Below are 22,979 nucleotides of genomic sequence, written 5' to 3'. Positions count from 1 at the left end.
ATTGGCTCCGCAGATTTAAAAATGTAAATCCCGCGGATGGATGTTGTGTCGCGATAGGTTTCCTTTCTTCTTCGGGAGCTGTCGGCCACTTCCGGTTACATGACGACGACGGCGTCGATACGAAAAGAGAGAAGGAAAACACAAGGAAAATAGCTTTCTTGGCGAGAACAGCGGAAACTTGGACGTAAATAGCCAAATCGTTACCAGCGGGTTGCTTCTGTGGCGGCACAACAAATCGGTCGAGCCCGAGTTCGTGTGGCTGGATGACGTACGAGCAGTGAAAGCCCGCAGATATCTGGAGTTTATTGTTCTTCGCCTGCTCCCTCCAGCTAAGCTATTTCTGTGTTGTCCTCCGCTACGTAGCCGAGCCAGCTAACGCCAGCTAAAGCTGGATGCCAACGCGGTGCGTGTCCTCAATTAAGCGAGCGGCTGGGAAGGAAAATAGCGCCGTTAATCCGTTCAGTTTGCAGCTGGACTCGGGCTCTCCTCCTCCACCTCCTCCTCCTCCTCCTCCTCCTCCTCTCTGCTCGGTGGTTTCCAGTCGGGTCGAGAAATGGCAACGTCGGCTCTGTACGCCTGCACGAAGTGCAACCAGCGGTACCCCTTCGAGGAGCTGTCGCAGGGCCAGCAGCTGTGCAAGGTTTGGGAGTGTGTGAGTGTGAGTGTGTGAGATCGAGGATGGCTGCAAACAAGACGTAAACAATCAGGAGATTTAAAAAAAAAAAAAAAAAGTGTGTGAGTGTTGTGGCCGCCCCCCCGGGGGTGATGGTGTTCAGCAGGTTAGGCAGGCTAAGATTATGCAACCAGATAGCGTAACCATGTTTGGGTGCTGTTTGTTAAAGAGTAATACCACAATTACGACACCGATTTCACCTGCTGAATATTTGCTCGTGGAGCATTAAATGAAGTATACTACTTCCGATAACTGTCACTGCCAACGTGTTGCTCTTGTAGGACTTCAGATGTAGTGGCAGTGCTGATGAGCAGACCTCTTTTCTGCCAGAGAACAGCATTATGAAGGATAACTTTGCTGTCACGCTCCCCTGGTGAATATTTGCTGTAAATATATCTCCAGCACTTTCTCCCTGATCAGTTGCAGAAGTCTTATTTGCATGTACAAGGTCAGCTACTGAAGACAACTGTTGCATCTCTTTATCAAGGGGTTTTACATTTTTGTTAAAGTTACATTTGCCCAGCAGTTATTCACTGATTATGGCTTTAGTTACACTGGTGCCAAACCAAATTTACAATATCCACATTACTTGTGATAGATGATCACAAGTAATGTGGATATTTTAACTAAGTGGATAAAGGCAAATAATAACAGAGGCAGAACAGTCTGGTAAATTCACTGTATAATCTTACTTCACTGTAATGCAGCCTTTAAAAACAGGGAAATACAACAATCATGGTTTATCACAATATTAGGAGATCCAAACGATATATCCAAAGACAATATCTATTCTCATACCACAATAGGATGAATTATTGCCCAGCCTTAAGTTACCTAAAATACGAAAAAACGTACTTCTAATTAAATATACAAGTGTTTGATTGTGGCCAATAGTCTGCCAACATACAGGAGCTCCAATTTCATAAGTACCATTTTTCCATGTCTGTGCGTATATTATAACAAAAAACATAGCATGCTGGTGGAATTAGGAAAACATACTAGGATTCAGCGAGCACCAAATACATAAACAGACTGTCACGAGAACACTGACATTTCTTTGTTTTGGTGCCGTAGGAGTGTCGCATCGCACACCCCATCGTGAAGTGCACGTACTGCAGATCTGAGTTTCAGCAGGAAAGGTAACGCGTGTGCTCCTAGCGGTGATGATTTCCACCTTTTATTCTCGCAAATCCAATGAGTTTCTTTGCTTTTTTATAAAATTTGTTTTCTTCTGTTTATTCTTTACAGTAAAACAAATACAATCTGCAAGAAATGTGCCCAAAACGTCAAACAGTTTGGAACAGTGAGTTGCAGGTTTCTGCCGAAGCACGTCCAACACCAGCTGTTTTCCTCACTCCAGCTTTATTGACTTAATTTTTCATTTTATAGTTGTTTTTGTCTGTCTTTGCAGCCCAAGCCCTGCCAGTACTGTAACATCATTGCAGCTTTTATCGGGACAAAGTGTCAGCGTTGCACCAACTCAGAGAAGAAATATGGACCGCCGCAGACCTGTGAACAATGCAAACAGCAGTGCGCCTTTGACCGTAAGGAGGAGGGCAGGAGAAAGGTATGAAACACCTGACGCACGTGCAGTGTAAGTATACAATAAGTGGGTAACAACCAGTCTCACGAGCTCCTGTCTCGTGTTACAGGTGGATGGTAAACTGCTGTGCTGGCTCTGCACGCTGTCCTACCGCCGCGTCCTGCAGAAGACGAAGGAGCAGAGGAAGGGCTTCGGTTCTTCCAACTCCTCATCCCTCAACGAGAAGGACCATCACTCCAGACAGCACCATCATCACCACCACCACCAACACAGACACAGCAGTTCTCACCACAAGTATGTCGAGCCACTTCTCTCAGTCAGAGTTGCTTTTCAGCTCATAATGGTGAAAACGATTTGTGTTTTTGGCTAAGTTTGCCCATCTTTTACAGACTGAGTGGGAGCTTGAGTCCTGAGCAGGAGCAGGGACTGTGGAAGCAGAGGTAAAAATGTCTTTCTTATTTGAGCTATAAATTGTACCTGCGCTTGGCAGAAGTTTTATGTACGCTGCAATCTTGGGGGTTTTTGCAGCCATAAATCGTCTTCAATCCAGAAGGAGACTCCAAAGAAGAAACCAAAACTGGAAATGAAGCCATCCAACGGGGACAGGTATGACTGCTGTTGTAACTGTTGGGGAAACGTTAACTCAAATTTTTTTTCCTCGCGTAAAAAAATAGTCATTGCTTAAACCTCCATCCACAGTGACTACCCAGCTCAGCATTAGCTTCATGCTCCCTCCTCTCTCCCACCAGTAGTTCCATCACCCAGTCTATGGATTCTGGTGGAACGGACAACTTCATTCTCATCAGCCAGCTGAAAGAGGAAGTGATGTCACTGAAGAGACTCCTGCAGCAACGGGATCAGACCATTTTAGAAAAGGACCGAAAGGTGAGTCATCGGCGTCGACTAACCTCCAGCGCTAATCAGTCAGAGCTTATTTTGAAGTAGTGATTGAATGATGAAATTCTCCTCCAGCTCACAGAGCTCAAAGCCGACTTTCAGTACCAGGAGTCCAACATGAGAGTGAAGATGAACCAAATGGAGAAGTCGCACAAAGAATCTATGGAGCAACAGCAGGTAGGAACATGTGTTTAGTGTCATGAAAATGGCCAATAATGGAAGTGCTCCATAGTTTAAACATCTTACTGGAATATTGTGGGACAAGATGTGCGTGTTGTGTTTTCTTTTTCCCTTCACTGCTCTCAGCTCCTTATTAACTAATAAAACATGCACCCTGTATTCACTGTGTCGGTGTTAAGGCCCAAATGTTTGACGTGCAGGTTCTAAGCAGAGCTGTCACATTCATGAAATTTTAGTTGACAATTAATTGTAATACAGATAATTGAAAGTCTTTTTCTGTTCATTTTATGTCAGTATTAAAGTATCATGGTTTCATAATACACGTAAACCTAAGAAAGAAGAGGCATTTATTGGCGTTGACAATTGGAACATGTAAATGCCACATTTGAACACCACCTTTTTGCTGCAAATCCTACAAATCACCTCCTCCAAGTTATCGGACTTTCCTATTTATCTGGCTTAAAACAAAAATGTGCCCATAGCGGTCCTGTTGCTGTTTGGCTTTGCAACTAAATATATCATGTTGGTGTCGATAGGTGGTCGTATATTAGAAGTTAAGTGCTTGAAATAAATGTCTGGTGGTGCTAATTCTCCACTCGTGCCAAGAAAGGGGTGCAACGAGATGACATCATTTAAAAGAGCGCCGCGTGGAAATAGATGGTTTGGTTAATCCATCTGTTTTTATACAGATGAATGGAATCAATCCCAATGATTTCACAAAATTATTGCGATCAGCTTCAGTCATTGTGATTCTGTAATTTTTGTAACAGGCCTATATCCAAGGAGGTGTGGAGATCTAATCATAAATGTAAATGTGGATCACGCCACATTCTCTCATCTAACATTGTGACAAAACTATTAAAATTACAGTTATCTTCTGTCACGATTGTCAGATTATATTGTTTGGACGTACATCATGATTGTGACCCATATACATGCCAGTATGATGCACGGATGATTCTCTTGTTACATGCGTTTGCACTTGGTTGCTATGGATACGATAAGTGTGTCAGTTGAGCCACTTCCTGTCAAACGTAGTGGTGCTAACTGTTCATTATAGATGATGTTTTGCAAGCGTGACACTGTGGTTGACATACTTCTTCGGTTTGATGCATTGAAAGTGTTTACATCAGTACAATCTAGTAGCCAATAAAAATCTCTGTTGCGTTGGATATGTGCAAAAAGTAATATCCTAAAGCCAACTTGTGTGTTTTCTGCCATTCAAATCAACCAAGATTAGAAGCTGTTTAAAAAAATAATAATAATTCAGCTATACATCTAATTTCTAACACAGTTTATCATTTGTTTCCATAGTCCAAGAACCGGGAGTTGATGAAACAAGTGGCTGCCCTCTCAAAGGGGAAAAAGTTTGACCGGACAGGAAGTTCACTGCTGTTGCCCTAACAATAAGCCGGCCAGCAGGGTAACGACACAGAGCGGCTTCATTTTTGTAACACTGTGAAAGTCTCCCTCCTGTGTTCCCTCATTGCCGTCAACGTCAGCTATTCTAAATTGGTGAAAGCCAGAGACCATGTTCGGCCATGGAAATCAATTGTTAAGTCAAAGCAAACCTTTTTCTGTAAATGTTAACATGTTTTAGATATTTTATGTCGACTTTTCCACTGGATCATAGGACGCGACTTTGGGTGGGGATGGAGCCCTCGTTTTTAACACTGCCGGGCCAAAACAAAAAGCATGGTGTGCATATGTGGATAGCATTCTGTTGACTCAGTGTATCCACCTAATCTTTATGGATGTCATGCATTTTATTTATTCAACTGTATTTCTTAGCTTTTTTTTTTTTTTTATTTTTTTTTTTTTATTATTATTATTATTATTTCCTCACAACATACTAAGAGAATATCCCACATTTTGGGTGGTTTTCTTCAATAGCAACTAGTTCTATTTTTCTAAATGGATGCGATTGTTGAGGACAAGCTCTCCTTCATGGAGATCATGTGCAACTTTACAGTGTATGCAAACGTGGGAAGGGTGACCACTGAGCTGCTGCTCACCAGTACAAAACTCTCTCAGTAACAATTCAGACAACAACCAATGAACACTTTGACAGGCTGTCCGATAGGCGGCTCTTGGCTGCCCTCTTTCTCACTGTGTGACAGCTGTAGTGCTTTGCTGTTTCTCTTTAGTGGAACGATTGTAATACTGCATGATTTTACTGCCAGATATCGGATGGCATTGTGGTCAGACTTCTCCCCCCTTCCCCCCCTTTTAATTAGTTTTTTAAGAATCACTTGTAAATGTGTTACTGGGGTCAGCCATTGTATTTAAACTTATTGCTTGTATCTGTTTTAGTGAGTACAGTATGTGTATGGTAAGGCCAGTTGAAATTAACATGTCTGTAGAAGATGCTTTTTAAAGGAACACGCCGATCACCCGACATTATTGGGCTGGTTTCATACTGTGGTGTCCAGGATCACTTTTGTACTTTTTTCCAATCCAAGTGTTTTAAAACTATTAAAACTGGCTAAACTGTTCGTGTATGCTTGTTTTTATTCATCTTATAGATGTTCTTTGGAAGTTTGGTACCTCTATTGCTTTTAAATAATAGTGCACATATAGTAGAAATACAGTAAAAATGTGGGACGTTTATTGAATAAGTTTTCACCTTGGAAGGATTACCAGTGCTCACTGTACTACATATTAATGATCAGGTCCTTTGATCAGCTTTCAAACATTACAGTTCTAATAAAAGGTCATGTTCGTCATTCCAGAAAGGTTAATTAAAGAAGAAGAGATGTCTAATATGTGCAATATAATATCCTTCAAAGAACACTAGTTGGTTTTTGCGAGGTTGTATGTACTCTGTGGAGAAACTGTCATCCTGAATAAGATGTTTTCTAAAATCACTGCAGTGGTTGTGAGATTAGAAATGCTCCAACAACTGTACACGTTTGGTCTGAGAGAGGGTGAGTTTTCCACATAAAGGTGCCCTTAGTAACAACATTTATTAAATGTTCATTTAAGACTGCAATAAAGCAAACCCTCAACCTGTAATTAAAAATGTGGGAATGATGACTTCCTTTGGGCAGTTAGTGTTACAATAGGCACTCATAAGATGTTAGTTATCACAAAACTTCCAAAAACACCTCTTGAAGTTGTCAGTAAGGACAGCACCATCTCACAACAGGAACCAATATATTAGCAGTCTCAAGGCTCCATAATATCAGACACCAAGAGGAGCGGAGAAAGGTCCAGCATAAGAAGTGTAATGTGTCCAGTCACATAATCAAGCACAGTATGCAAAACTTCATTATATTACCAAGGAAGGAGAGGCATCAATGTCTAGAACAGGAAAAATACAATTTAAGATAATACGGGATACATGGGGGCAGAATTTTTTTAAATAAATGAATAAATTCAGGATGATTTTATTCTCTATTGGAAGGACAGCTACACTCGGTAATGCAAATTATTGCCAAATAATTTCTTGATATGTTGAAGGTTTTGCGCTCGTTTAAAATTGCGCCATAGTTTACGGTGTTTCGCGGAGTCCCTGAACGCATCGCGTTGTTCATCCGGGTCATTCGGAGCTCCTGCTAGCGGGGCTGTATGTCGCTGCAGCGCGTTTAATAAAAACAAAAGTTTGTACCGAACATGGTTGCGTAAATACAGCATTAAATACGTTTTGTGTTTTATTTATCTTTTGACCACGCCGGTGCGGATACAGGCTAAAATATGTTTAGCTACACAAATTGCATTTAACGGAAGGACAAGTTATTTTTTTTGTTGTTGTTGTTTGGCTAACACAAGCTAACTCGCTTATAACATCTGAAGAAGGACCACACGAGGTAAGTCTCTGTTAAATCTGCTTTTTCACACATTTCCTTTTTTTCACCCTGTACCTTGTTGTCTAGTTAACGTAAACGACATCATTGTAGCCTGAGACCACGTTGTCAGGTTTGTGTTTAACAAAGCTGTCAATAAAACTACACGTTTCTGCTCCAGCACAGTTTTATATTCATGAAAAGAGACTGAATAACGTTCACGAGATATCAAAAAGGCTATAACTTCAGGAAGATGATCAACTTTATTGCAGAAATATTCACATTTAAATATGTTACCGATAATACATATAAGAGGGAAGTGACTTTGAAGTGGTCTGTTGTGGACAACAGTTCATCTGACTGGAAACTACCAGCTTTACAACAACAAGGATTTTCAGGCAAAACAAAAAAAAAAGAAAAGACATGTTTAGGTGCAATATCATGAAGACATACTTGTGTTTACAAATACATGTTCATGTCTTGTACCTGAAGTACTGTGAAATATTTGAATGATCTTATAGGAAGGGACTATTGAGGGCTTTTTTTTGTTTTTCTTCATAATCATCCATATTATGTGTTTTCCATCAAATATTAAGATTTAAACTTAGAAAAGTCAGTTGATCAAGAACAAGTTACTGTAACGTGGTGTCGTTAGAGGATCACAGTGATGTGTCTCTACTGTCCCGAAGCTGAAACGGTAAACGTCCCCCTTTTAGGATGTCGGACTCAGACAGCGACGAGGACCAAGATCGCCCTTTTTCCATAACTGGCTTCCTCTTTGGAAACATCAATGAAGATGGACAGCTGGAGGACGACAGCGTCCTGGACCATGTGAGTTTGAAAAGTCATTTTTCTGCAGCAACATTTAAGCGCAATTGTAGTAGGAGTATTATCATGCTTAGTGTTTAAACTAAACGTATTCATTATCTGGTGGAAATGATGTGCAGTGTTTTTGACCTGGTATTTTGTGTTTTCACTGGTTATTGAAATGTGCTGTTCTGTTTGTCTTCACAACCAGGAGTCTAAAAAGCATCTGGCTGGTTTGGGTAATCTGGGTCTGGGCTCGCTCATTACAGAGATCACAGCCAATGAGGATGATGACAAGGAGGAAAACAGAGACTCGAGCAGCGTGGATGCAGATGGTGAGAGCTCGTACATTGAAGGAGCCCAGCATGAATGGAGCCTGAAGCAGAAAAGAGTGACACTTTCGATATTTGACCTCATCCAGGTTGGGTGAAAAGCACCGAAGATGCAGTTGATTATTCTGACATCAGTGAGGTTGCTGAGGATGAGACGAAGAAGTACCGTCAGGCCATGGGGTCCTTGCAGCCCAGCAGGAAAACAGGTGATCATCTTACACCTCCAGAGTGTCATATTTAATATTGTAAGATTGTTGTAAGAGTCAATTGAGAATAATTCAAATCCATCTTTACGCACATTTTTAAGTTAAAAAAAAAAAAAAAAGTACTTATTTTCCTAAAGTCTGTAAAACACAATTTATCATAAAAAAAACAACTACAACTGTCTTGATTTTTCCGTCATTCTGTACAGTCGAAACAACACCTTCTTACTTTGGTTTTATACACCTTATAACATGTTGTTAGCTGCCATAATTTTCACGTGTTCTCATCAAGGTTTCCGAAATGTTGATTTGTTTTCAAACCCCTAATCCCAGATGATGAGGATGACTATGATGCAGACTCTGAGGATATTGACTCTAAGCTTATGCCTCCTCCACCACCACCAAGTCTTCCTACATGTGCTAAGAAAGACGAACCCTCCTCTCAGAGTTCAAATGGTGAGGACATATTTAATAGCTTGTAAAGACATTGTGTCGGGCTTACCCTTTACTAGGTTGATTTAAATTCAGCAGCATTTCAGGCTACGTTCAAGTGCTTTGGATCACAGAATCTGCTGATGAAGTTTGACTGTCTGTACTGCTGCTGTGATCTGTCGCTGTCTCTCTAGCAGCCGGTGAAGACGGTGACGGCATCATCCTGCCCTCCATCATCGCCCCGTCCTCTACCGCTGATAAGGTCGACTTCAGCAGCTCCTCAGACTCCGAGTCAGAAACAGACCGTCCCTGCCAGGGCTCGGGGGCTGGAGGCCCCCCAGACAGCCTCACCCTCCCTCTTGCTGGCATCATGCAGAAAGATGCTGCCAAAGCATTGCCAAGTGTCACACAGCTCTTCCCAGAATTTAGGCCTGGAAGGGTAAAGCACATTTACCGGCACTGTCAAACTGAAATGTGTCATTAGATATGTTAAAGGTTTATTTAATTATCATTGCAAATTCGAGGAGTGCACTGACATCGATTTTATGGGCTGTACCACTAGGTGCTTCGGTTCTTACGACTGTTCGGTCCTGGAAAGAACATGCCATCAGTTTGGAGGAGCGCCCGCAGGAAAAAGAAGCGAAAACACAGAGACCCTCTGCCTGGGACGCCTCCTCCAGAGGGAGAGCCCTCAGAACAAAGCCAAGAGAAGACGTCTGGATGGATTTATGAATATGCACCCGCTCCACCTCCAGAGCAGTGTCTCTCTGATGATGAGGTAAATCTTCCGTTGTTACAGGCTATTGTAGGCTCTCGCAATATCAGCTGGTAGCCGTCTATCCAGCCCTTTATATACTTCTCTGTGCTCGCCAGATAACCATGATGGCTCCAGTGGAATCAAAGTTCTCACAAACCTGCGGTGATGGAGACAAGGAGGCAGAGTCTCGACCCAAAGTGGCAGAATGGAGATACGGTCCAGCCCAGCTCTGGTACGACATGCTAGGCGTCCCTGAGGATGGAAGCCATTTCAACTATGGCTTTAAACTTAAGGAAATGGAGTCCAGTGAGCTTCAGAAGCAGGATGCGCCTCAAGAAGTAACAGAGCCTTATCAAGAGGTACACATACATTTGTAGCTATAATAGTGAAAATGTACAGATTGTGTTACTGATATTGTGTGTTCTCTGTGTGTAGGTTCAGAGGCTGGACGATGACAACGAGGATGGCAATGATGATGGAGATAAAGACAGACAGGCCCTGGAGAATGAGCTCTTCCTGATGGTCACCCAGCTGCAGTGGGAGGACGATATCATTTGGAATGGGGAAGACATAAAACACAAGGGCACCAAGACTCAGAGAGCCAGCCTGGCGGGTTGGCTGCCCTCTAGCATGACCCGCAATGCCAACGCTTATAATGCACAGCAGGGTGAGATGACAAGAAAAAATACGCAAAACTGGGCCTTTTTTAGTGATCCAAACCGCAGTCTATACGCACGTGGTGTTAACAAAAGTTGATTCGAATTGTAGCTGCAAATCACACTCAACAGTCTTTTAAAAATGTTGGTGTGCAGTGATAACTGATGGTGGAGAAGCATGTTGTAATATGTATGTTAATCTTACAGGCCTGACAAGAAGTAATTCCCTGCTGGTGCCACCTACTCCTCCACCCATGCCCAAAGCTTCCTCCATCTCTGGCTCGAAGAGAGAAAAAAACAGCCATGATAATCAAAGTGTGTTTATTCAGCACGCAGCACAGATACTATATTCACCAGACCTATTTTTTTTTTTTTTTAAATCTCTGGCTAACTTCTCATTTTCTGCATTATCTTTATTTAATTTTGTTCCTTTGCAGCGTTTCATGAAGAAGACTGTCCTTGGTTCTCCATTTTTCCCATTGACAATGAGGAGTTGGTGTACGGCCGTTGGGAAGACAACATTATCTGGGATGACCAGGAGATGGATTACCTGCTCATGCCACCTGTTCTTACACTGGATCCCAACGATGAGAATATAATTCTAGGTATATACAGTGGGTACGGAAAGTATTCAGACCCCTTTAAATTTTTCACTCTTTGTTTCATTGCAGCCATTTGCTAAAATCAAAAAAGTTCATTTTATTTCTCATTAATGTACACTCAGCACCCCATCTTCACAGAAAAAACAGAAATGTAGAAATTTGTGCAAATTTATTAAAAAAGAAAAACTGAAATATCACATGGTCATAAGTATTCAGACCCTTTGCTCAGTATGGAGTAGAAGTACCCTTTTGAGCGAGTACAGCCATGAGTCTTCTTGGGAATGATGCAACAAGCTTTTCACACCTGGATTTGGGGATCCTCTGCCATTCTTCCTTGCAGATCCTCTCCAGTTCCGTCAGGTTGGATGGTGAACGTTGGTGGACAGCCATTTTCAGGTCTCTCCAGAGATGCTCAATTGGGTTTAGGTCAGGGCTCTGGCCGGGCCAGTCAAGAATGGTCACAGAGTTGTTCCGAAGCCACTCCTTTGTTATTTTAGCTGTGTGCTTAGGGTCATTGTCTTGTTGGAAGGTGAACCTTCGGCCCAGTCTGAGGTCCAGAGCACTCTGGAAGAGGTTTTCTTCCAGGATATCTCTGTACTTGGCCGCATTCATCTTTCCTTCAATTGCAACCCGTCGTCCTGTCCCTGCAGCTGAAAAACACCCCCATAGCATGATGCTGCCACCACCATGTTTCACTGTTGGGATTGTATTGGGCAGGTGATGAGCAGTGCCTGGTTTTCTCCACACATACCGCTTAGAATTAACGCCAAAAAGTTCAATCTTGGTCTCATCAGACCAGAGAATCTTATTTCTCATAGTCTGGGAGTCCTTCATGTGTTTTTTGGCAAACTCTATGTGGGCTTTCATATGTCTTGCACTGAGGAGAGGCTTCTGTCGGGCCACTCTGCCATAAAGCCCCGACTGGTGGAGGGCTGCAGTGATAGTTGACTTTGTGGAACTTTCTCCCATCTCCCTACTGCATCTCTGGAGCTCAGCCACAGTGATCTTTGGGTTCTTCTTTACCTCTCTCACCAAGGCTCTTCTCCCACGATTGCTCAGTTTGGCTGGACGGCCAGGTCTATGAAGAGTTCTGGTCGTCCCAAACTTCTTCCATTTAAGGATTATGGACGCCACTGTGCTCTTGGGAACCTTGAGTGCTGCAGAAATTATTTTGTAACCTTGGCCAGATCTGTGCCTTGCCACAATTCTGTCTCTGAGCTCCTTGGACAGTTCCTTCGACCTCATGATTCTCATTTGCTCTGACATGCACTGTGAGCTGTAAGGCCTTATATAGACAGGTGTGTGCCTTTCCTAATCAAGTCCAATCAGTTTAATTAAACACAGCTGGACTCCAATGAAGGAGTAGAACCATCTCAAGGAGGATCAGAAGAAATGAACAACATGTGAGTTAAATATGAGTGTCACAGCAAAGGGTCTGAATACTTATGACCATGTGATATTTCAGTTTTTCTTTTTTAATAAATTTGCACAAATTTCTACATTTCTGTTTTTTTCTGTCAAGATGGGGTGCTGAGTGTACATTAATGAGAAATAAAATGAACTTTTTTGATTTTAGCAAATGGCTGCAATGAAACAAAGAGTGAAAAATTTAAAGGGGTCTGAATACTTTCTGTACTCACTGTATAAAAAAAAAAAAACTGTATCCTGAACATTAACTTCTTGGTATCTTCCAAACATTAGCCAGTTCCTGTTTGAGTTTGGTCATTTTGATACATACTGAGCTTCCGTGTCTTGTAGAAATTCCCGATGAAAAGGAGGCGACAACCTCCCACTCCCCATCAAAAGAGAATAAAAAGGAAAATGCGATCAAGAAGAGCCGCATCCTGCTAGGGAAGACTGGGGTGATAAAAGATGAGCCACAGCAGGTACGCTGTCTTATTATGGCAGGTGAAGGTACATGTAGGAGTACTACAAATGGCAGATTATAAGCTTTTCATCTTCAATGGAGATGTGGGTCATTTGAAGGAAATGCTGCAATATGTCTCTGATAAGGAAAATCATGGCGACATAATGGAGCAGATACAGTGAAATGAAACAATACTTGCATCTGGGGCTACAAAATTCTTACCTATTATGTCAAAGCTGTGAAATTTTACACTGGTATATGACTCAGTTAAAACATAAGGTTAGAGTGACATTATATTCGATGGGAAATATGCTTTCTCTCTACTCAGAACATGTCCCAGCCTGAGATGAAGGACCCCTGGAACCTTTCCAATGATGAGTTCTACTATCCCAAACAGCAGGGCCTGAGGGGAACCTTCGGTGGCAACATCATTCAGGTAAACCGCAGGACATAAAGATAAAGCTGGCAGGATGCAATCAACAGAGACGCTTTGAGTTGTAAATTATATCGTAAATATGTGGCAGAATCTTTCCAAAATCATACATAACAGACACAGAGATATTAATCCATGTTGTATAATTTGACTGAGTAAATGTTCTGTCTTTACCAGCACTCCATCCCAGCCCTGGAGCTGAGGCAGCCCTTCTTCCCCACTCACATGGGACCCATGAAGCTTCGTCAGTTCCATCGACCGACTCTGAAGAAGTACTCATTCGGAGCTTTGGCTCAGCCGGGTCCCCATGCTGTTCAGCCTCTGCTCAAACACATAAAGAAGAAGGCCAAGGTGGATCCCTGCTCAAAACCAGCGTTATTCCTCTAAACGTACAGATAACCTTGTGGTGTTTTGCCATTTTAGACAATTAAGACTGCACTGAAGATATGTTTTTGATATTTTTTGGACAGATGCGAGAGCAAGAGCGGCAGGCATCAGGAGGAGGAGACATGTTCTTCATGCGAACCCCGCAGGACTTGACGGGCAAAGATGGAGATCTGATCCTTGCTGAGTACAGCGAGGAATACCCTCCTCTCATCATGCAAGTCGGCATGGCAACTAAGATCAAAAACTACTACAAAAGGGTGAGCATCGGATTTGTCTTCGTCTCCCATGAATGTGCATGTGGAAATTGGCCAAGAAATACACGCCAGTTTACAAAGAGGTGTTCTGGTGTAAATTTTAGGTCATAATCAGGGTCATCAGATCACCGAATTTCCTCCTGTTGCTTGTTCATTGATTAGATTTGTTAAAAGATACTGTATTCTTCAGAAACCTGGAAAAGATCCCGGAGCACCCGACCTTAAATATGGAGAGACCGTGTACTGCCACACATCACCTTTCCTGGGTTCTCTGCATCCTGGACAGCTGCTGCAGGTCAGCACACTCAAACACTCAATATTTAGATCATATAAATGTATGAAACATCACCTGTCATGTGTGATGGCAAGTTGTAAGCTGGCGTGTGCCCTTTTCTTTTAGGCGTTTGAAAACAACCTCTTCCGTGCCCCAATCTACCTGCACAAGATGCCAGAGACAGATTTCTTGGTTCTACGAACGCGACATGGCTACTACATCAGAGAGCTCGTGGACATCATTGTCGTCGGTCAGGAGTGCCCTTTGTTTGAAGTTCCAGGGCCGAACTCCAAACGAGCCAACACTCACATCAGAGACTTCCTGCAGGTACGGTTATTTAATGGACCTCTCGGAAACTTCAGCTGTCGTTGTCGCAAATGCTCGACTGTCACATCTGTACTCTGCAGGTATTCATTTACCGCTTGTTCTGGAAGAGCAAGGATCGGCCCCGGAGGATCCGCATGGAGGATATAAAGAAAGCGTTTCCCTCCCACTCAGAGAGCAGCATCAGGAAACGACTCAAACTCTGTGCTGACTTCAAACGTACAGGTAAACTTCACACGTGTGTTTCTGTGCACCTTCTATCATGGGTTGGACTTATCTAACACACTTGTGTTGAATCAGGGCAGTGTTGCGGTTATAAAGAGATTCTGTGTTGTTTAAAGCTCCATGAGCTCAGCAGGGTGTGTGTCATTGACAGGCAGGAGTCTTAACACCTACTATGGATTTTCCCCTCAAGGTAAGAGGCAGTCGTAGGGCTTTATAAGGAGACACGGTGTGATTCTTCGGTGTCACCAAGACATATTGTTTTACAGTGTGCCTCTAATTCGAACAAAACACATTTTTGTTTCCATTTTATGAACAAGCAAACATTGCAGGTGAGATAAAATGAGTAAAGTGACTTTTCTTTATGCCAGGGATGGACTCCAACTGGTGGGTACTGAAGCCTGACTTCAGATTGCCTACAGAAGAGGAGATCAGGGCCATGGTGTCTCCAGAGCAGTGCTGCTCTTACTGCAGCATGCTGGTGGCAGAGCAAAGGCTCAAGGTAACGGTTCCCACCTCCAAATAACTTCACTCAGCAAGTATTGTGTGGACTGTTTCATCACATGTTCTCTGACCTCTTTAGGATGCTGGATACGGCGAGAAATCCTTCTTTGCTCCAGAGGAGGAGAATGAAGAGGACTTTCAAATGAAGATCGATGATGAGGTATTGATCCAAGTGCTTGCTCATAACTAAAGCTGCCTGATCTGGACTATAGATGATGGTTCACACCATACTGATTCTGTCACATCCCACATCCTAGGTGCGGACAGCTCCTTGGAACACGACAAGAGCCTTCATTTCTGCCATGAAGGGGAAGTGCCTGCTGGAGGTGACAGGCGTGGCTGATCCTACAGGCTGCGGAGAGGGTTTCTCCTACGTCAAAGTGCCGAACAAGCCCACCCAACAGAAGGTCTGACTGTCGGAAGAAGAAAAATCTGCCACCTCGGCGTTATTTTCTGTAGATGTTCTGCTTTGTGTTTGTGTAGTGGGTGAAAACTTTGACTCTGTGTGTTGTTTTTTTTTAGGACGACAAAGAGCCACAGCCAGTGAAGAAGACAGTGACAGGGACGGATGCTGATCTGAGGAGGCTCTCACTGAAGAATGCCAAGCAGCTGCTGCGCAAGTTTGGTGTTCCAGAGGAGGAGGTAAGACCACAGGGATATGCAAGCTGATGGAGGAAAGGATCCCGGGTTTGATCTCAGTACCTGTGACAATAACCCTAGTGTGTATCAAAGCAATAGGTTTTGTGGTGGAAATCTGAAATAAAGATCAGTACATTTTCTCATATTTTTTTTTAATTCATACTAAATTCAATTGCACGGGGGTTTATATGTTTATGGAGACATGTTAGTGGTGACAAATGCAGGAAAGCCACATGGTTTTACTTTTAGGAGGTTTTTGTGCTTAATGGTTCAGGTTTGTTAAATCAATCGTACGTTTGCCTGCGTGTTAGATCAAGAAACTCTCGCGCTGGGAGGTTATTGACGTGGTGAGGACCATGTCCACGGAGCAGGCGCGCTCCGGCGAGGGACCCATGAGCAAGTTTGCCCGAGGCTCTCGCTTCTCTGTCGCTGAACACCAGGAGCGATACAAGGAGGAGTGCCAGAGGATCTTTGACCTGCAGAACAAGTGAGACTCTAATTTAGCTTTATATATGTTGTTGAAGATTCTGCCTGTGCACACTGTGAGTCCCTTTCCTTGTTGCACCTCCACTTCAGGGTGTTGGAGTCGACAGAGGTGCTCTCCACAGACACAGACAGCAGTTCAGCAGAGGACAGTGACTTTGAGGAGATGGGTAAGAACATTGAGAACATGCTGCAGAACAAGAAGACCAGCTCCCAGCTTTCCCGCGAGAGGGAAGAGCAGGAGAGGAAGGAGCTGCAGAGGATGCTCATGGGTGAGGAGAGCGACCGGGACCACAAGGGACGCAAGGAACGACGCAAAGGCTTGTGTAAGTGTGAAACCGTATGTGTTGGCTGTGAATTAAAAAAATGCAGATTACCACTCTAACTGTGAGCTTTACTTCCCTTCGCTTTATAGCCAGTTCCTTGTCCACCAGCTCCCACAAAGATGATGACACATCGTCCGTCACCAGCCTAAACTCCTCGGCAACGGGCCGGCGACTCAAGATCTACCGCACCTTCAGGGATGAGGATGGCAAGGATTACGTCCGCTGTGAGACGGTGCGCAAAGCTTCAGTCATCGACGCCTACACCCGGATCAGAACCACCAAAGATGATGAATTCATGTGAGTCTCTTATCAAACTCGGAGAGTTTCTCATCTTTGCAGTCACGCTGTGATCTCTGCTATGTTGTTGGATGCTGTGATGTTATAGTTAAAATCAAGTAAAATCATATTGAACAAACCAAGGCTCCTCTCTGCTTGGCAGTTTTTAATTGATATGAATGAAGTAAAGTTAAGATTCTCATCCTGGTTGCAACCTAATATTGATATGCTTGATATAATTGAAGTGCAAATGAATTTTTAAGTGTGGTTACATGCACCAGACATTTGATAGATGTGTTTGAATTATGTTTTTGCATCAGTTCATACATCTCTTCATGGGTATTTTTTTTTTTTTGGGGGGGGGGGGGGGTTCAAGACTTGTGCAGTTGTATACGAGTGGGATGTTCAGTGGGTTGTACAATTACTTTATTTATTTATTTGCATCTCTACATGTATGAACTATGCTAAACGTTTTGCTTTTTAATAGGGTCTCACCTGACGGTCAGCCTAATGCTACTATTCCTCAGAGTGGACATAAGTGGAGCGTCACCACTAATGAACCGGTGAACTCTAAACGGCTTGTGTTGTGAATCCTTGTGGCTGCAGACGAAAGTTCGCCCTCTTCGACGAGCAGCACAGAGAAGAGATGAGGAAGGAGCGGCGGCGAATTCAGGAGCAGCTGAGGCGGCTGAAGAGGAACCAGGAGAAGGACAAGATCAAGGGACCCCCGGAGAAGAAGACCAAGAAGGTCAAAGAGAGACCAGACCTCAAGGTAAAAGTAAGCTTACCGATTCAGTACTTATTCTCCTCTCTTTCACTTTTTCCTCACCAGCTTCTTGGTGCCCAGCTAAAACAAAATCTATGGCTACTTTGCTTTTTTTGTAGTATTTCTCTTTCACTACCATTATTATCATATAGCAGGTCTGTTATTGTCGTGTTCCTTAATGTTTGCCTCTTTTCCCTAGCTAAAGTGCGGCGCATGTGGAGCTATTGGGCACATGAGGACCAACAAGTTCTGCCCACTATATTATCAAACCAACGCTCCGCCCTCCAACCCCGTTGCCATGACGGAGGAGCAGGAGGAGGAGCTGGAAAAGACCGTCATCCACAACGACAATGAGGAACTGATCAAGGTGGAGGGCACTAAGATTGTGCTCGGCAAACAGCTCATCGAAAGGTAGTCGTTTTTCCTCCTGTCGTACCATTCAAAGGAATTTGATCGAGGACATTCAGACGTGTAATCACAGCAAATTTTTTGCAATGTTCCACAAAATATTTTGTAGCCTTTCAGAGGGAGTTTTGAGAAGTGGCTGCTCCGCACAGTTTGTAACCTATTTTTTCGTCTCCAGCGCTGATGAAGTGCGCAGAAAGTCTCTCGTGCTCAAGTTCCCCAAGCAACAGCTGCCACCAAAGAAGAAGAGACGCGTGGGCAGTGCAGTCCATTGTGACTACCTCAATGTAAGCTTTGTTTTACAGCTTGCAACACATTGTGAAGTCAGAGTCCGTTCACCTGACGCTTCACACCATATTTCTGCATCAATATTGACAGAAACCGCACAAAGCCATCCACCGCAGACGCACTGACCCCATGGTAACCTTGTCCTCTGTGCTGGAAAGCATCATCAATGACATGCGGGATCACCCCAATGTAAGACCCTTACTGCACCTCAACAATATCATCTTTGTTCCCGTACACCTCCTTCACTGCTCTGCCGTCTCATCTCGACTACCTTTGACTCTTCCACGCAGACGTACCCGTTCCACACACCAGTCAATGCCAAGGTCGTGAAGGACTACTATAAGATCATCACTCGGCCCATGGACCTGCAGACACTGAGGGAGAATGTACGCAAGCGGATGTACCCGTCCAGGGAGGAGTTTCGTGAAGCGGTGGAGGTGGTTGTCAAGAACAGCGCCACCTACAATGGTAAACTTATAAAAACAGTCTCTTAGACTTGAAACGTACTTTGAATTCAGTTGGACTTTCAGATTAAATGCACAACAGTGTGTTACGGCTCTCTGTTTTTGTCTCACAAGGGGGAAAACATCCTATAACACAAGTGGCTCAGTCCATGCTGGACCTGTGCGATACTAAACTAAAAGAGGTGAGGAGTTCTTCTTTCGCATCTTCCCTCACTTTTATAAGTTTCCACATTAACCATTAAATCTCTCCTTGTGTGTGCAGAAGGAGGACAGGCTGGTGAGGCTGGAAAAAGCCATCAACCCCCTGCTGGATGATGACGATCAGGTGGCCTTCTCCTTCATCCTGGACAACATTGTGACCCAGAAAATGATGGTGGTTCCTGACGTGAGTCTCCTTCTTCTGACTCTTTCTTACCTCAGTCAGTTTGAGAACAGTGATCAGTGTAAAGTTACGTTTTGATCGACCAGCTATTCTCCCAACGCTCTCTTCTTTATAGTCATGGCCATTTCACCATCCTGTCAACAAAAAGTTTGTGCCAGATTATTATAAAGTAATCGTAAGCCCCATGGATCTGGAGTCCATCCGCAAGGTCAGTGAAGCTTTACAGATGTCAATTTTGCATTTAATATAATCATTCAATTTTTTTTAAAAGAGCACGACGAAGACACTTCTAAACGTCCCTTTGTGTGTCTCTCATGGCTCAACAGAACATCTCCAAACATAAATACCAGAACCGAGACGTGTTCCTCTCTGATATCAGTCTCATCCACGCAAACAGTATCAAGTACAACGGTGAGTGTTTTTATGAGCACTGCTACACTGCCAGCATGACCTTAGCAGTCAAATGTCTGCTTTGATATAAAAATGTTCTTACAGCATTATTACCTGCGTGTCTTGAACAGGCCCCGACAGTCCTTACACCAAGACAGCCCTGGATATCGTCAATGTGTGCAAGCAGACCTTGTCAGAGGTATGTTGAGTCAGATTCTTACTTTGCTCTTTGGGGAAGGGTCATATATAGTTATGCTTTATTTATGACAAATCTTATTATGATATCATTTATGTAACGGGAGGTTATCATTCCTTTTTTCATACACCCTCTTAAACAACACAGAGGGTTGAACAAGAAAACTAGTGCTATGTCCATTATTAGATTGCTCTAAATTGCTGCCACAAAATCATTGATTTCATTAGACGTATTACAGAAATATAGATTTTTTTTTTTCACACACATATTTTAATTTTTTTTTACAACAGTGGCTGAGGAATTTGTTCAATTTATCTTTATAAGTGGTGAATGAAGTGACATCAAAACTGTAACAGACTAGTTTATATCAAACACTGTATTATAATGCAACCCACTGCCTCAACATCTGCAAATATCTCTTATGAGGTGGTTTGGATTTGATTCCTAATATTTAACGTGTATTTTTGTTATACTTTACAGGTTTGTCTCTTTAAAGTCTAATCTGGAAAGTTCTCTCAGCCATTATGACAAAACGTATTTTTAGAGCAGAATAAATATTAACCAGTGTTGTAATAATCTCCTGTTTTTGTGTTTCCAGTATGATGAGCACCTGACACAGCTGGAGAAGGACATCTCTACTGCTAAAGAGGCAGCTCTCGATGCAGCAGATTTAGAGAGTCTGGACCCAATGACGCCCGGGCCATACACACCGCAGGTAAGACAGCATCCAGGACCCACTTTTTTATTTCCTGCGTCTCCTGTTTACACTAAACCACACAGTCAGTAGTCTTTAGGCCACCAGATATTTAAAATGAGCCAAACGTTTCTACATGCAGTACCTTCCTTGCCACACCTTGTAGTGCTCCTCCTGCTCTCAGTATTCCTTCACCTGTTCTCTGCACTAACTCTCCTTTCCAAGACTTTCATTTCTACAATCTAGTTCCCTCACTGTACTGTCTTCTTTCTCCCAACCTGTTGTTCCTCCTTCGCTCCTGTCCTCTTGTCCCATCCCTCGGTTTGTGTGTGCGCCGCTCTGTGTTGCGTTGGCCAGCCTGCTGATCTGTTTGACAGCGGGGCTTCAGGGAGTCTGCCCAGAGAGCCCAGCAGCCTGTTCTCTGAGGGACCTCTAGTGGTTGCTCCAGAGAAGAGAGGGGGGCAGGTATGAAGAGAGACAGAAATCAGGCTTGCAACCTCACGCCACCTCTCTTCAAACTATCAGTGCATCCACCTTACTTAGACACTTATGTTGTAACTGCTTATGTAGAGGTTGTTTTGGTTCTTCACAGTCTGCATATTTGTGATTGTTTATATTCTGCCTCTCAGGGACGGCACGGCAGAAGACCCGGAGAAGAAGAGTCAGATGTGGATATCGAAGGCTTTGAGGAGGAAGATGACGGCAAACCCAAGACTCCTGCTCCTGTAAGAAAGAAAGATTTATCAGTATGAGTTCACCAACGGTGTACGTGTGCAGTGTACACAAATGTAAATGCACTGCCTCCGACTCAGTACATCCACTCCATCTGTTTATGCAAGTAATCACTAACTTCAGGTCATGTGATAGCTGGTAAAAAAAAAAAAAAAGCAACAACAGGTAACCTGATTTTGGAAAACCAGGTCTTTTTTTTTTTTTTATATCATCATAGTTTGGATTATTCAGGATATTATGTAACTTCTTCACATATGTAAAGTGACATGTTTTAAAATGATTGATGATTTATTTATTGAACTTCATTTGGTTATCACCTGGCTTATGGCGCTCTCGTTTACCTCCCGTTCATGTGACCCGCGTCTCCAGGCAGAGGATGCAGAGGGAGATCTGGAGGACGAAGATGACGAAGAAGACATGCTGCTGCCACCTCGCAGGCGGCTACACGACCAAGAGGAAGAGGATGAGGAGGAGGAAGAAGAGGAGGGAGATGACGGGAGATCGAACCGCCCCGCCCAAGCCAGCGTGCTGTATCAGGACCTGCTCATGTCTGACGGGGAGGATGACGCCAGCGAAGAGGAGGGCGACAACCCTTTTTCCTGTAAGTCCACTTTTCATCTGAAGAATTAAAAAGATGTTTTTATGTCTTAGAAACTCTTACTGTAGATACAAATTTGTCTGGTATTGGCTTGCCGTTATTTCCTCCTTTATTCATGAGCTTCAAGTTTCTACATCACGGTGTGTAAAATGTCCCGATGCACCGTGTGCTCCTCCAGCCATACAACTGTCGGAGAGCGGCAGCGACTCTGACCGAGAGTTGGATGTGCGGCCTCCACCTCCACGCAGAGCTCAGGAGACGGCCCGCATGGGCATGGAGCAGGACGAGAGCATGATGTCATACGAAGTGGACGGGCCCGATGAGCCGCACATGGAAGACAGCATCGTCAGGTACAACAGCCCATCAACACCCTGTTTTCTATTACAATACTCAGGAATGAAAATGATTTCTGTCTCATTCTCAGAAATTGACGGGAAAATATCTTCAGATAAGTGATCGTTTAAAATAGGAGACCATTTGCATTCACACTTTTACTCCTTTTTCGTCTCTTAAGAATACTGGATTGAGAGAGTATATTTTTGTACACCAGTAAAAGCTTCATTCATGAATGGATGATTTAAATGTTGCAACCGCAGTACTCATGGTTTGTGCTCTTTCTGACTTTCCCTCTCGTCTGCATCAGTTACGGCAGCTATGAGGAGACAGAGAGTCGGAGTCAGATGCAACCATCCAGCATGGGAAACGGAGAAGAATACGGCATCAGTGAGGAGGAGGAGGAAGATGAAGAGGACGAAGCACGGAGGAGAGGCCCGGCTGTGCTCTCCCAGGTCCAGCTCAGTGAAGACGAGGAGAGTGAAGAGTTTAGATCTATCGGGGGAGACAGCGACATGGACTCTGACAATTAGTGATTTTTTTTTTTGATTTTTTTTTTCTCGCACAGAATGGTGAAAACTTAAAATGGAGAAAATGTGATTTCTCTGGTAAATATGTACATAGTCTTAATTTTATAAATGATAGTTCATGTTTATTGCTGCCTTGGTGTTTTGTACCACAGAGCTAAAGCAGAGCAGCCCATTGTACATTTCATTTAGCCTTTTTATGTTTTATTGTGTACCATGATGGATCTTAACATTAAAGGGTGTGTTCGCTCAACTCATTTAGATCCTGCACTCATAAGTAGTTCAGCAATTCTGTTTCTACCCCAATGTCTACTTCAGAATGTAATAAACATGCTGGAGATAAACAAA

General features: G+C 43.4%; 2 protein-coding genes across 7 annotated transcripts; both read left to right on the top strand.

The window, feature by feature from the left end:
- Positions 1-94: 94 nt before the first annotated feature.
- fam76b (family with sequence similarity 76 member B) lies at positions 95-5,788 on the top strand. Its single transcript, XM_069146676.1, has 10 exons — positions 95-640; positions 1,748-1,812; positions 1,922-1,976; positions 2,085-2,240; positions 2,326-2,510; positions 2,606-2,656; positions 2,745-2,822; positions 2,966-3,101; positions 3,189-3,290; positions 4,608-5,788. The coding sequence occupies exons 1-10, from the start codon at positions 554-556 to the stop codon at positions 4,695-4,697; spliced, it is 1,005 nt and encodes a 334-aa protein (XP_069002777.1). The 5' UTR covers positions 95-553; the 3' UTR covers positions 4,698-5,788.
- Positions 5,789-6,856: 1,068 nt separating this feature from the next.
- On the top strand, positions 6,857-22,979 carry taf1 (TAF1 RNA polymerase II, TATA box binding protein (TBP)-associated factor). Of its 6 annotated transcripts, none has more exons than XM_069146673.1 (41): positions 6,857-7,102; positions 7,795-7,909; positions 8,097-8,220; positions 8,307-8,423; positions 8,754-8,876; positions 9,050-9,291; positions 9,415-9,630; positions 9,726-9,968; positions 10,045-10,276; positions 10,473-10,580; positions 10,703-10,870; positions 12,626-12,753; positions 13,063-13,170; positions 13,345-13,518; positions 13,638-13,811; positions 13,999-14,103; positions 14,209-14,409; positions 14,490-14,631; positions 15,000-15,130; positions 15,212-15,292; positions 15,390-15,539; positions 15,655-15,774; positions 16,083-16,258; positions 16,348-16,580; positions 16,670-16,877; positions 17,463-17,628; positions 17,822-18,033; positions 18,206-18,314; positions 18,406-18,504; positions 18,606-18,783; positions 18,894-18,961; positions 19,042-19,164; positions 19,277-19,369; positions 19,488-19,572; positions 19,683-19,750; positions 20,346-20,462; positions 20,799-20,906; positions 21,071-21,166; positions 21,543-21,774; positions 21,950-22,121; positions 22,415-22,979. In XM_069146673.1, exons 2-41 carry the CDS (start codon positions 7,796-7,798, stop codon positions 22,635-22,637), a joined length of 5,967 nt encoding a protein of 1,988 aa, XP_069002774.1. In that variant the 5' UTR covers positions 6,857-7,102; position 7,795; the 3' UTR covers positions 22,638-22,979. The 6 variants fall into 6 exon arrangements, with proteins under 6 accessions (XP_069002774.1, XP_069002772.1, XP_069002773.1 ...); XM_069146671.1 differs by having other exon boundaries at positions 17,463-17,634; XM_069146672.1 differs by having other exon boundaries at positions 9,047-9,291.

Source organism: Embiotoca jacksoni, unplaced genomic scaffold (genome assembly GCF_022577435.1).
Source record: "Embiotoca jacksoni isolate LCO1_2020_lvr unplaced genomic scaffold, fEmbJac1.0.p SCAF_13, whole genome shotgun sequence".
In the NCBI taxonomy this organism is placed as follows: domain Eukaryota; kingdom Metazoa; phylum Chordata; class Actinopteri; family Embiotocidae; genus Embiotoca; species Embiotoca jacksoni.
Note: the sequence above shows the minus strand (reverse complement) of the source record. Positions and strands in the feature narration are given on the sequence as shown.

Coding starts and splice junctions, on each gene's coding strand:
- fam76b (XM_069146676.1), top strand. CDS start 554: ATGGCAACGTCGGCTCTGTACGCCTGCACGAAGTGCAACCAGCGGTAC. Junction 641..1,747: donor AGGGCCAGCAGCTGTGCAAG/GTTTGGGAGTGT, acceptor TTGGTGCCGTAG/GAGTGTCGCATCGCACACCC. Junction 2,657..2,744: donor CAGGGACTGTGGAAGCAGAG/GTAAAAATGTCT, acceptor GGGTTTTTGCAG/CCATAAATCGTCTTCAATCC.
- taf1 (XM_069146669.1), top strand. CDS start 7,796: ATGTCGGACTCAGACAGCGACGAGGACCAAGATCGCCCTTTTTCCATA. Junction 9,292..9,414: donor CAGAATTTAGGCCTGGAAGG/GTAAAGCACATT, acceptor CTGTACCACTAG/GTGCTTCGGTTCTTACGACT. Junction 9,969..10,044: donor TAACAGAGCCTTATCAAGAG/GTACACATACAT, acceptor CTCTGTGTGTAG/GTTCAGAGGCTGGACGATGA.